The 13,714-nt window shown below is 33.9% G+C and overlaps 1 protein-coding gene across 1 annotated transcript in view; it reads right to left on the bottom strand.

The window, feature by feature from the left end:
* LOC150096813 (uncharacterized) overlaps nt 1-13,714 on the bottom strand; it is a 184,003-nt gene that overhangs the window by 81,481 nt on the left and 88,808 nt on the right. Inside the window, exons 6-7 of the mRNA XM_090408185.1 lie at nt 13,433-13,528; nt 4,588-5,031 (exon numbers count right to left, since the gene is read on the bottom strand). Coding sequence (XP_090264311.1) covers nt 4,588-5,031; nt 13,433-13,528 — 540 coding nt within the window. The remainder of the gene's footprint in view (nt 1-4,587; nt 5,032-13,432; nt 13,529-13,714) is intronic.

Genomic DNA, 13,714 nt, shown 5'->3' with positions numbered 1-13,714 from the left:
GAAAAGTGACAAGCATGGTTAAAAAAGAAAGTAGAATATAAGAGGAGATTGGCCAGTCAGATCAAAGCTAATCCAAGAGAATTTTTCTGCTATCTGACAAGCAAGAGGAAAAATAATTATGGCACACTGATACTGGTGGATAGTTATGGTTGCAGAGTAACTGTAGCAAATGATATAGTGAAATTATTTAATGAACACTTCATCAGTGTATTTCATAGCAGTGTGAATGATGCTATGCAACATGTAGACGAGAGGCAAGAATTACGAGAATTAAAGGTGAAAGAATCAGAGGTATATTAAATGTTGCTTTGGGTTAGATGTTAATAAGACTTTTGGAATGGATGACATATCACCATGTATTTTTAAAGAATGTGCAAAAGAGTTAGCTTTGCCCTAGTCCTGGTTATTTAATGAAAGTCTTGCAGTGGGAAGGTTTCTAAGGAACGGAAAGAAGGGCAAAATAATACCTCTCCACAAGCATGGATTGAGAACAGAAGTTTCCAATTACAGACCAGTCAATATATCTGCAGTTGTGATCAAAGTGTTGGTAAAATTGGTTAGAAATAGAATGCAAGACTGAGTTGATGGGAATAAGATTCTCTATGATAGTCAGCATGGGTTTATGAAGGGCAGTTCTAGTTTTAACAATCTGCTTATGTTTTATGATAAGGTGACAAATGCATTGGATAAAGGAGCATCATATACAGTGATATTCTTGGACTTTGCAAAAGCATTTGATAGATTACCACATAGTTGTACCACACCAACTGTGGTACAAGCTACAGAGGATAGAAATAGATAGTATGTTGGTTAGATGGATCACAGACTGGCTCTCTGAATAATACTAGCAAATTGTGTATAATGAAGCAGTGTCTCAAAAAAGGAAAGTGATTAATGGTGTGCCTCAGGGTTCTGTTCTTTGGACCTACTGTTTAACTTATTTCTCAATGATATTTCAATATGGATTGACTGGATATCCTCAAATATTTGCTAATGATGGAAAGCCTAGGTAGAATTATTAGAAATAGTGCTGATGTTAATTATCTACAGGAAGATTTGAATAGACTTTTAGTTTGGACAAATGAATGGGGTTACAGTTGTAATATTAATAAATGCAAGCTATTAGGAGTTTCGGGATCTTGAAGCAATGGTTCCATGTTCTGAGGGCACATTGCATGTGTTGCAAAGACTGTGCATTGTATTGCTGCAATGATAAAAAGTACACCGACATGTAGGAATAAGGAGGTGGTGGTGCCTTTATATAAGGCATTGGTCAGACCACATATGGACTATGCTCAGATTTGGTCATCTGAGCACAATATGATTTGGTCATTATGGAAACACTAGAGAATACCCAAAGATGAATGATCAGAGTGATATCAGGACTCTGGAGTTGTGGCAATGAAGAGTGTCTGAGGAAATGTGGATTACAGAGGTTGGTGGATAGGAGAAAAAGAGGAGATATGATTGAGACCTTCAAGTTAGTTAATGGATTTCATCACATTAATACAGAAGGAATTATAAAACGAGTGGCTATTAAGATGGGAAAAATGAGAGGCCATCCCTGGAAGTTTGTTTAAAGATGTGGTGAAGAAGGGTGTGATGGGCTTTGAATGGAGTGGAATGCATTATTGGAGTACATTGTGAATGCAGGTAGTATAAATAACTTTAACGCTCATTATGATAGACATGTTGCTGGTTGAGTGGACCTCCCATGAGTCTGTTGACTCCATGGAGATTACCAAAAATAATAATAAATATATCAATATTGGCACATGGCTTCATATTTTGGAATGAACCACTAGCAAATCCACCACTGCTGTTGCTAGTAGTTCTCCTAACTGAGAGCGGAGCGCAGTATTATGAACAACAACTGAACTACACTATCAAGTTATTTTTACTCCTTGATATTTTATGGTATGGATGTGTATGCTTAGGAGTATTTCTAGTTACTCCAGCTGCCTTTACACATCTAGATATCTTTATCTTCAGTTTTCATATCATCTTTATCATTATATATAATTTTACTCTTTCCTCTATTTCTAAACTTTTTCAACAGTCTCCAGAATATTTTGCTATCTATCTGATATTTATTTTCTATGTTCTTACCAAAGTCTTCCCACAACTTTAGTTTATTAGTTTTACACAGCACTTTTGATCTCACACTTTTTTTTAAATATTTTGCTTTTTTTTTTTTCTGTATTCTCTAAGAGCATCAGCATACAAATGACTGGAGTAGAGGCAAAGAAAATGCTCTTGGATATATCACGCTTTCCATGGAGTCTGCATAGTAGTACTGCATACTTACTGTGGAAGATTCATTCAACTTACAAATCATATTGAACCTTAAAATCCTTAACACTCCCTGCATTAACAATATATTCTTTAAGCCTTCTTCACCAACAACACCTTCTACTTGTTTTCTAATTCCCTCTGCATTAATCTTCTGTAAAATCCCCTCCCTAACTTAAGCTTCTCTATCATATCACCTTTTCTTCCTATTTATTAAATGCTGTAATTTATATTCCTTTAACCTTTCTCCACAGCCAACATTCCAGATTCTGATGTTGTCTTAGTCACTCATCTCTGGACCTTCAATGTTTTCACATCAAAATGAAAACTAAGTAACCATATCTGAGCACAATGGTGCAAGTGTGGCTGGCCAGTGCTTTATACAGTGTCACAACCACTTCCTTATCCCAACATATCAGTGCACTTCCTTTCATAACAGATATACGATCTGCAACACTTGCAATATGCTCTCTGAACTTCAGTCTACTGTCAACTATCACTTCTAGATCTTGAATTTCATCCACTTCCTGTGGTATAGTTCCATCAGTATAGTATACAACCTTACGTGTCTGCATTCCAAAATACAATATCTTGCATTTATTAATATTGAAACTACTACCCTGCTCATTTGTCCAAGTTAATATTTTCTATTAAAATCTTTCTGAAAGGAATTAGCATCAGCAATGCTCCTTATAATTCTCCCCAACTTTACATCATCAACAACTGAAGATCCCCAATCAATCCACATGAAATATCATTAACAAATAAGTTAAATGGCAAGGGACCCCCAAGAAGAATCCCAGGACAATGAGAAGTGATACCAAAGGGAAGAAAACAATATTAGGCAGGTTTAGAGAACAGAAAAGGAAAGGAAAGTAATCTTATATCATTAAAAATGGTATAAGATTACTTAATATCTTCAAACAATTAAGATATTAAGGTTGGTAATTCATTACCAACATTGTCAACATTGAAATATACATAACTTTGTGTAGTTTGAAGAAGCAAGGCAAAAATCCAATATGAATTACATTATTACAAGACAGATTAGCACTGCTCACTTCGATGATGTCAGATTATATAGAGAAGCAGAATATGGTTCTGATCCCTATCTGCTTAAAATTGAACTGTCATGAACATGACCAGAGCGGGAGCAGTAGAAGGAATCAAATACATGGGGAAGAACTGACTGAATGTAAAAGAAGTCAATTTGCTACAGGATGACAGTATCTAAATGGGCTTGATCAAGCATTAAATGTAACATTTGAGAAGTCAACTGTTACAATATATTCTGTAAAGTAAAAAATGTACTCCTTTAAGCCTTCTTCACCAACAACACCTTCTACTTGTTTTCTAATTCCCTCTGCATTAATCTTCTGTAAAATCCCCTCCCTAACTTAGCTTCTCTATCATATCACCTTTTCTTCCTATTTATTAAATGCTGTAATTTATATTCCTTTAATCTTTCTCCACAGCCAACATTCCAGATGCTGATGTTGTCTTAGTCACTCATCTCTGGACCTTCAATGTTTTCACATCAAAATGAAAACTAATATATATAACATTTGAGAATCAACTGTGTGTGTGTGTGTGTGTGTCACAGATATGGTATATTGTAATGTCACTGTAATATGTTCATAGTTGTTGGAGGAAGGAGACAACACTATCCACTTGACCAACCAGCACTTCTATTTTTAGTTCTACCCTGATTTGTCATGACACCCTTCCTGAATTTTGATGACACCATTTCCAATCACTTTTCACTTGAAATCCCTCCTACACCTGAAAAGGTTAGATGCCACTATCATTTTAAGCATAAAATGAGAAAGATATTGCATTGGTTAGTAGTTTTACCACCTAGCACTTGACTGTGAAAGAGACTTGCATTTAGATACTGTGATGGAAAATTTTGTTAAGCCTTTGCTAGGCAGAATTAGCAGCACTCCCCATCCCCCCACACACCAAATGCATTAGGTGTTTGCTACCAGCTACGAAACAAATAACTGAAAGGCAGTAGACAATATGGAAAGGATATCATAATAAAATTTAGTTGATGAAAGCCAATTTACTTTTAAACATTAATCATTTCAAACATTTATGTCAGGTCCAATGGCAATAAGAAGTGAATGTGCCTAATATATAAATGAAAGATATTAAAAAAAAAGAATATCGTAAGTGAAGTAATGAACATAGCATGTGTTTTCTTTACTTATAAACAGTTGAAAAAAAATTAGAATGAATGCATTTTATAATTGAACTGAACAATTTCCTATGAAAATTAAAATATGGACTCACTGGTTGTTCTTGGTGTAGGATTATTCATTCTAGGTGTTGGATTGCCATCTATCTTGGTCATCCTTGTTACAGGGCTACTGCTTACCCCAGCCGCTCTTGGCATCGGACTGCTGCTTACCCCAGCCGCTCTTGGCATCGGACTGCTGCTTACCCCAGCCGCTCTTGGCATCGGACTGCTGCTTACCCCAGCCGCTCTTGGCATCGGACTGCTGCTTATCCCAGCCGCTCTTGGCATCGGACTGCTGCTTATCCTAGCTGCTCTTGGCATCGGACTGCTGCTTATCCCAGCCACTCTTGGCTTTGGAGTGCTGTTTATCCGAGCTGCTCTTAGCACTGGACTGTTGTTTATCCCAGCCACTCTTAGCAGGCTGCTGTTTGTTTTAGTCATTTTGACAGATTCCGATTTCTCTTTCAGAACTTCGAAATTTTCATGATTTACTCTACCTGTAAAAAAGTTCAGTATTATGAAGATATTCCATTTTAAAAGATCCTAGTGATAATAAAAGCATCTGAAGAAATTTACTAAAAAGGTTGCCTATAAAACTCAAAATATTAAGACCCAGAATGATCTTAAATCATTCTTCTTGACTAACAATCCTTAGACTTCGAAAAAAATTTATTAAATGAAATGATAAGTACCTGGTATTATTTTACATTCAGTATGTAAATAATATTTGTCTTTGAAACTTTAAACATTTCAAAGGTGATTGATTGATTGATTGTACAAAAGTACAGACCTTCAGCATGAGCACTTAATTAACAAACTGGAAAGGCACAAACGTTTCCCAACAGCCTATTTGCTTTTAATTAATGCTTTTTGATTAAGGGTTTCACTACTCTGAGAAGTGCTGGGCAGATATTGTACTTCTTTTGTAATGCAAGATAAATGCAGCTCATGATGAAGGATTGTATTTTCATAAGATCTAAATCTCTTGTTTTTAAAGTTTCGAAGGTAATTATTGATTATTTGCTTAGCTGGTTATAAAAAAATTATTTTTTCATAGGTTTCGATGCTAAAATGAAATTTTTTAGGTTCTTTCCCTCAATAACTATAATGTATTCACTAACTAAACTAAGAATTAATTTATGAAAAACAAATGGCTTTCAAACATAAGTTACTATGATATTCAAAAGACTTCTTACCCTAGTCTCTGATGTTCGTTTGTAAAAAACATATCTTGGATCAGTGAAATTCTTAATTAAAAGCATTAATAAAGACAAATATGCAGACATATATTTTAAGTATTACAATACCAGCCTTGATAAGACTCCATCTAGACTACTGTGCCCAGATATGGGTGCCAGAGTTTCTTCTTGATGGGGAGGAGGTGGAGAGGATCCAGAGACGAGTGACCAAGATGATAGCAGGTCTGTGGAATGAACCTTATGAGAACAGGGTGAAGATTTGTGGGTTGCAAAAATTGGTGAAGGGTTTCTATAGGATTAATCCAGAAGATATTTTTGAGAATAGGATTGGTGGTGGGAGGACTAGGGGCCATACATGGAAGTTGGGTAAGAGTGTGGTTAGCAGGGGTGTTAGAACTAGGTTTTTTTACTTGGAGAGTGGTAAATGAGTGGAATAAGTTGCCAGAGTCTGTTGTGGTTGCTATGACCGTGAATGAGTTCAAGGCGAGGTATGATAGATACTGTGTGAATGTCGAATAGTTGCTCTTGACATGATGTTAGGGCCTCCCTTGATGAGTCTATTGACTCCTTGGAGTTGCCCGAAATAATAATAATAATACCAGCATGGTTCAATCTAAAGAATTCTATTTTCATAAGCTCAACTTTCAAAATTTTAACATTTAAAACAAACATTGTTTGCTCATTATATGCTCAGAGGGTACAAGATACTATGATAATGCTACATCTATACCTTAGCATGATTACTACTATTAATAAGTCTTCTTAGGTACCACTACTGCAACAATCAACCTAGATCTTATGCTTCCTCTAGGTCTATGTTGAAGTTTCTGGAACAGAAATCTACATAAACATTGGAATACAAATAAATAATTTACTGACTAAAATTAATTATTTACAAGCCAATGTTTCACTAGCTCAAGCTGCCATTATCAGAGGCACCTTAACAATGTGTAATCAGTGAAGAAACAAAACAAAATGACTGGATAACAAGAACAGTCACATGCATGGAGGGAGACAATGGACTCTTTGTGGTGAATTCCTGTTATTAATAGTGCCAGGTAGATAAGGTGGAGCAAAATCTATCTAAAATCATACTGTCGGTTCTGTAAAACTTGTGCCGCTTCCAGGAAATTACCGAAGTAAATAATATTTATCCTGATGGTGATGATGATGATGACAGAGAAGTCATCAATAGACTTCGCAAACAACTGAACATGCAGAGAGAGAGAGAGAGAGTCAAAAATAATATAATAGAATTAATGGATTCTATTTTGATAATCCCATCAAAAGTTGATATGGTTATAAATTGGAAATAATTATATATATATATATATATATATATATATATATATATATATATACATGCATACATACATACATACTTGTTATAACTGTGTGCATATATCATCATCAAATTCCTGTCATGTACCTTCAAGGGGTGTACAGGATATGATAGTACTATATGAAAAATTTAAATCATTACTAACTTCCTATCCACAATTTTCCTCCAAATCGGTCTGTTACTTATCAAGACTCCTCCAACATTATCAGATTTTATATTTCTATCGTCTAAGGCACTTTGTACCGTATCAATCCACTTATATCTTGGTCTTCCTCTGCGTTGTTTTCCTACCACACTGGCAGAGAATACTTGTTTTGCTAATCTTTCCTCGCCCATTCTGTTTAAGTGACCATAACACCTGAGATTAGCTCTGCTAACGCATTCCTGGATGCTGACAATGTCAAGTTCTTTCCTAATATCCTCGTTTTTAATATGATATTGCCATTGATGCCATCTGCTCACACCTCTAATCTTTCTCAGAACTCTCATATCTGCGGTCTCTAGTCTTTGGATAAGTGTTTTACTTCTTACACAGCTCTCAGATCCATAAGTTAAAATTGGCTTGAACACTGTCTTGTATACAGCTAATTTAGTGTTCTGACTAATTTCTCTCTTATTCTATATGAATTATTCAATTGACTTCCTACCATATCAGCTTTGTTGATTCTTTTTTCTCTATTTCCATATTTAATTTTCCATCTTCACTAAAAATTGTGCCTAAATAGCTGAAATGTTTTGCTTGTTCCACAGGTTCTCCGTTCACAATGCAGTCGACATTTTCAACGATTCTACCTATTTTCATTGACTTTGTCTTTTTATTGCTGACCTTCATACCATATCTATTACAACAGTTATTCAATTTAATCAGAGAATCATACAGACTTGTAACAGATTTATTTAGAAGTGTAACATCGTCCGCATAAAGCATAGAGCTGATATTAACATCTCCAATTTTTATATCATGTTTAATACCACTTTCCTTCATAATGTGATCCATATAGATAATGAATAAGAAAGGTAATGTACATCCTTGTCTGACACCAGAGTTAACATTAAACCATCTTCCTGTATAAAATTAATAACGGAAAACTCACGTACAAAGATTATTTAATAGTCTTTGTACGTGAGTTTTCCATTATTAATTTTGTATCGATATGTCTACTCACGGTATACCTCTTTTAAAACTCATCTTCCTGTACTTCCTTCAGTTCTATGTTGACTTACAACTCAAATAAAGACTAAGCATTGCTTGATATAATGTCCGATTGACATCATATAACTGTAGCTAATTGAATAGCTTCTGTCTTGGCATCTTGTCATATGCCATTTCCGACAAAACTTAAATATAGATCTTTGTTATATTCCCATGCTTTCTCAATGTTCTTCACCAAGCTTTTCTTCCACAATTCTTAACCGTTTCTCAAGTATACTGGCATAAATCTTACCAGGAACACTCAGTAGGGAAATACTTCTGTAATTCACACATTCAGTTTTATTTTCCTTTTTATATATGGGTACTATGAGAGCTCTACTCCAATCATCGAGAATTTGTCCCTCTGTCCAGGCTTTCTGAACTATGCAATGCAGCCACTGTAAGACTTTTATACCATTATACTTCAGCATTTCTCGTCGAATATCATCTATTCCTGCTGCCTTTCCACATTTCAAGCCTTTGAAGGCTTTTTCTACTTCAAGTATGGATATGTATTCCTGACTGTATGCCTGTTGAGACTGTGCTATCACTGCTTGTTTCATTTAGCAATTTTTTGAAGTAATTACACCATACTTCAAGGATATCTTTTTTTCCCATTTTCATGTGTGTGTGTACACACACACACACACACACACACACACACACACACACACACACACACACACACACACAGAACCTACCACAGGAATAACCACTCAGCCAGCCAGGCTGGCTGGCTGAGTAGTTAGCGTATCTGCTCTCCAGCTAAAAAGTCTGCGGGTTCGAATCCTGCCGTGGGCATGGATGTTTGTGATTGTCTTTGGAAATACTAGTGGCGGTGATCGGCGGTAGATGGCGTTGGCGTGGTTGCGGTTGCTAGATTGAGTGGCTGTGACAGAATTGTAGAGGAAAAAAAAACCTTCCTTCGCTCAATGAGTCTTTGGACTACCTGAAGGTGTCTAATAATAATAATAATAATAATAATAATAATATATATATATATATATATTATATGAACCATAAGAATATGTTATTAGTTAATGTTCTTGAATACTAAAATGTGCACTTCTGCATTGTTATGATTTTAGCAAATTTCACTTTTTGTGTTTATAGTGAAATAATAAAAAAAGGAACAAATTCTAACATAAAATTACTGTACTGTACCTAATAAAGAGTGTACAGTACATACAAAATGAAAAGTTTTGCAAATGAAATCCAAAAGCACAATATGTGTATAGTAAAGAGGTCCTTATTTTCTATGCAACTGATGCTGGGGATCCATATGTTCTCTCATCCACCCTTTCCCTTCTATATATCAGTGACATACTACAGTTGACCATCAATTCAATTCAATAAACAGTTTTGTTGATGACAGTACATTACTCTTCCTCTGACAAACCTTGCACAACACAAATCACCACTACAAATGCCAGAGCATCAACCCCTATTATCCTAAATTCTGACCATCCTCAATGAGATTCAAATCTTTTCAGTTTCAAAACAGTTTTGCCTTATCCCTCACAAAAAATAATCACTTTCTTCCAGTCTTACTCTTAATAACATCCACATCTCTAGACAAGATGAGATCTCTCTCTCTCTCTTTATAGGCTCACTAATACCTCTCTTGGCATAAACCATTATAACTATTGCCTCCTTGGCATCCAAAAATAACGAGGATTTCTATTTCACTCAAGGCATTACTTTACCTCTGAATAGCTTAACCATATACAAATCACAAATCTGTCACCAACTAAATACTCTTCTTACATTTGTGGTGGTGTCTCTAAGAGCTCCCTAATAATACTTGACTCAATACAGAAAAGAGCTTCTCACTAATTCATTCCACCCATTCTCAGAATAAGCATAAGCCACAAATACTTCCCTGGTCACTGTTCATCTGAACTGGTATTAATAATTCCTCCACCTCATTAAATCCATTGAAATATGTGCAGCAACAGCAAAACACTTTTTTGCAGTTCAACACCAAATCACAGAAGAACAAATTTCCCCTCTTTGTTCATCCCTTTTACAGCTACTCTCTAAAACAGTCTCTCTCTCTCTCTCTCCCTTATGTGTTTCTTGAGGAATACAACCCACAACTCTTCAAATCAAATATGAATAAGTTCCTTCTTGCCCATTCACTGTACAATAGGTTGACTAATCTCTTGTGTATGAGGTTTTCATAAAAAATAAATAAAATAAAAAACTCAAATAAAACAATCCTACAGATGCTTTTACAATGAAGAGAGAGATCTCTGTAGTCTGCAAGCTTCCTTTGTTAACAACAATAAATTGTTGCCTTAATTTGCAATTCATTTTTACTAACAAAGACTCACACAGTACTAAATGCGTGACAGATTATCAACTATTTGTGGATGGGGTAGACATTAAAAAAAAAAAAAGATCTTTGACATAGGGCAAGCTACAACACTTGGAGCATTGGAAGTCAGTTTTGCAGAGACTTAAGTTTTGATACACATTTTTCCAGTTCTGAGGGATATGTTTGATTAACGAGGAAGTGCCCAAAGAAAGCTTTGTACCAGAGTGTGTATCCTAATGATAAAAACTGAGGCAGTGATGATGTGGAGAATTCTCAAATGAGTGAAAACGCTTATGTGCTGGTAGTGCATGTTAGTTTATTTTAACGTTATTGATTACAACGTAGAATGATAAGAAAATATTTAATATTTATTAACTTATTAGCTAATAACTTAATAAACTTATTAACTTATCAATACTGTTGTAATCAATACTGTTAAAATAAACTAACAAGTCATGATGTGGAGTTCCTTATCTTGTCATGGTTTGGACCTGCTCTTTGCAGTCCATGGGATCACCACTAGATGCTCTGGATAACTGCGTATGTCCTACATTTGCACTGATTATAAGCAATGATTATAAAATATTCAGTTTAAAGAAAATAACAGCAGAACATTGCAACAAGACTACAATCTGGACCTGATAAAACATCTATGGAACTGCATTTCTGGACTTAGAGAGTGGGCTTAGATCATCGCACTCTTCATTAACCTTACTAATTTAAATTTGAAATTACTAATTTGAAAGAATTTGTCTCTTTAAAATCAACAATAATAACAAAAAAGCATTCTAGCACTATTTATGACATGGAAAAACTATGTGGACATTGTTTACTATGTGGATGGAAGACCAAATCAAAAATACATTCTGCTAATAAGCTTGATGACAATTTAGATGAATGCAAGTCTTCATAAAATTAAAATATCCAGACAGTTCTCAATCTTTTATGGCAAATAGTGGTTGGTTCACCATTCAATCACCTCTTAATAATTTTATAAGGAAGATTGGAACAACCAAATTAGATTTTTCTGTTTTCTTGTACTATTTATACTGTATTATATTGCTTTGCATTAATGATTACATATTAAAATTAAATTTGTGTATGCATCCTGTGAATCTAACAGCAATAACCTTTAAAACATTATTGTGTTACTGTATGCACATACTGTAGCACAATATATATAACCAATACAATGATTAATAGGTGAGGTGTTTTAAATTTGAAGATGGATTAAATTCTGAAGATTTTCTTTTGGTTTAAGAAAGCCATCAGAATTGCAATTCCAGATCAAGGTCTGTGTGGAATAATGCAGTTTATAGTGGCTTAGAAAACTGAAATGTAAAATTTGACAATACTAGAGACTTTAACAAATTAATCAGGAAGAAATATTGTTTAACTGAGTTAAACTGCTTGCAAAGATGAAAGAATATATTAGTGAGGAAGCATTTCAGTTTAAGCTCATGAATTATTTCTATGATTGGATCAGCTGAATGAGGTTAGGCATTATCATGATGCACAAAAAAATATCATTTAATAGCAATTCTCTCTATTTTTCTTTCTGTCACTTTTGAACTTTTCCATTCATTTATACAAATCTTAGATGGCTTGATCATTTTTGTGTGTAAACAGTATGTTGCTCACTAATTACAATAAATAACAGAAATGTTTTCACCACAAGTATATTGAGACAAAAATGAGTACTGGCTACTGGAAAATCATTTCATTAACCACAAAATAAGTATAATGATCTTAACAGAAAGTTCTGACATTCTGTATTATTCTTATATTTTTTTTTAATTCTACAAGTAATAATAATAAATAATATATTAAGAGGAGGAAGAGAAATGCTACAAAACATTTATTTTCTGCAAGACCACTTTATTCTTTAAAGATACAGTGCCATAATTATGAAATAATGAAAATAGCATTCTTTATTAAATACAGTAATAAACTTTAATGAAAAGCACAGATATTTCATATTTTGATTTTCCAATTAAAAAAAAAAAAATTTTTTTTTTTTTTTCGTTAGAGGGTGCCAAAAAATAGGACTTTAGATCTTTTGTCTTTTGCAATTATATTGTTTCACTCACTCACTGTTGCGTTTACATGTGTGTTGTGCTCTGATGATGCTGAGTTGAAAATCAGTGAAATATAAGCGTTAATAAAACATCTTTGTTGTTAAAAGTGTTTGTGGTGTTGTTAATACCGTGAAAAATAAGTCATGAATAACCATCAACACCTAAGCTTATTTGTTAGATTCAATTCAAAATGGTTGTAATGTGCTAGGAAAATAATATTAAAAAAAAAAAACCATGAATGCCTTTTCAAAGAAGGTTGCAAAGTCCTTTTACGCTGGCCTAACCTAACCTGAAAAAATCCCCCCCCCCAAAAAAAAAAAGTTTGGAGACTGTCATTTTATGTAAATATCAAAACTTTTTTTTATTATTTTTTTTTATATATTATTTTTCTAGCAGGTGGCAACTGATTTTTAATTGGTAAATTGATTGTTGTACTTATCTTATGTTATATTCCTGTTTTTTTGAATTGTTTGTTGTTCTTACACACTGATGATGTATTGTTATTTTCAGGATGAAATATCTTGATTTTCATTAAAGTTTATTATTGAATTAATTTTTATTGTTTTAAGAACAGTCTATAGTAATTAGTTCACAAGCTGATTTGCATCAGAAGTATTATCATGGACTGAACATAGAAAGTACATTATTTCAAATATCTAAACTTCCTTCAAATTGAAAAAATGCACTGTTATTCTAATTTGTAATGAAAATATTAAATCAAAATGACAACGACAAAATTCTGGGAACATTCTAAGATATGGACTTACTCATTCTTGATGATGGAAAGCCACTTCTGAGCAATCTGCTGGACTTTGTAACATGCATCCCAACATTTTGTTTATTTTCAAAATTTATCACTCTACCTGAAAAAAAAAATGAAAAAAAACTGATTAACAGTCTTTAACTCCATGGAGTCTTGGGTAATAAATAATTAAAGTTCACATTTTGAAAGGCTGTGAGTGGGTAACTACTCAGCAGAACGATTTAATATTTAACATGGTGTGTGTGTGACAATAGAATTTTATATTGTGCAAAAACCAATGTTAACT

The sequence above is a fragment of the Typopeltis vanoorti genome, chromosome 18, assembly GCF_054136105.1.
Source record: "Typopeltis vanoorti isolate ZY-2024b chromosome 18, IOZ_Tvanoo_1.0, whole genome shotgun sequence".
In the NCBI taxonomy this organism is placed as follows: Eukaryota; Metazoa; Arthropoda; class Arachnida; order Uropygi; family Thelyphonidae; genus Typopeltis; species Typopeltis vanoorti.
The sequence above is the reverse complement of the archived record's forward strand: the minus strand, read 5'-3'. Positions and strand labels throughout refer to the sequence as shown.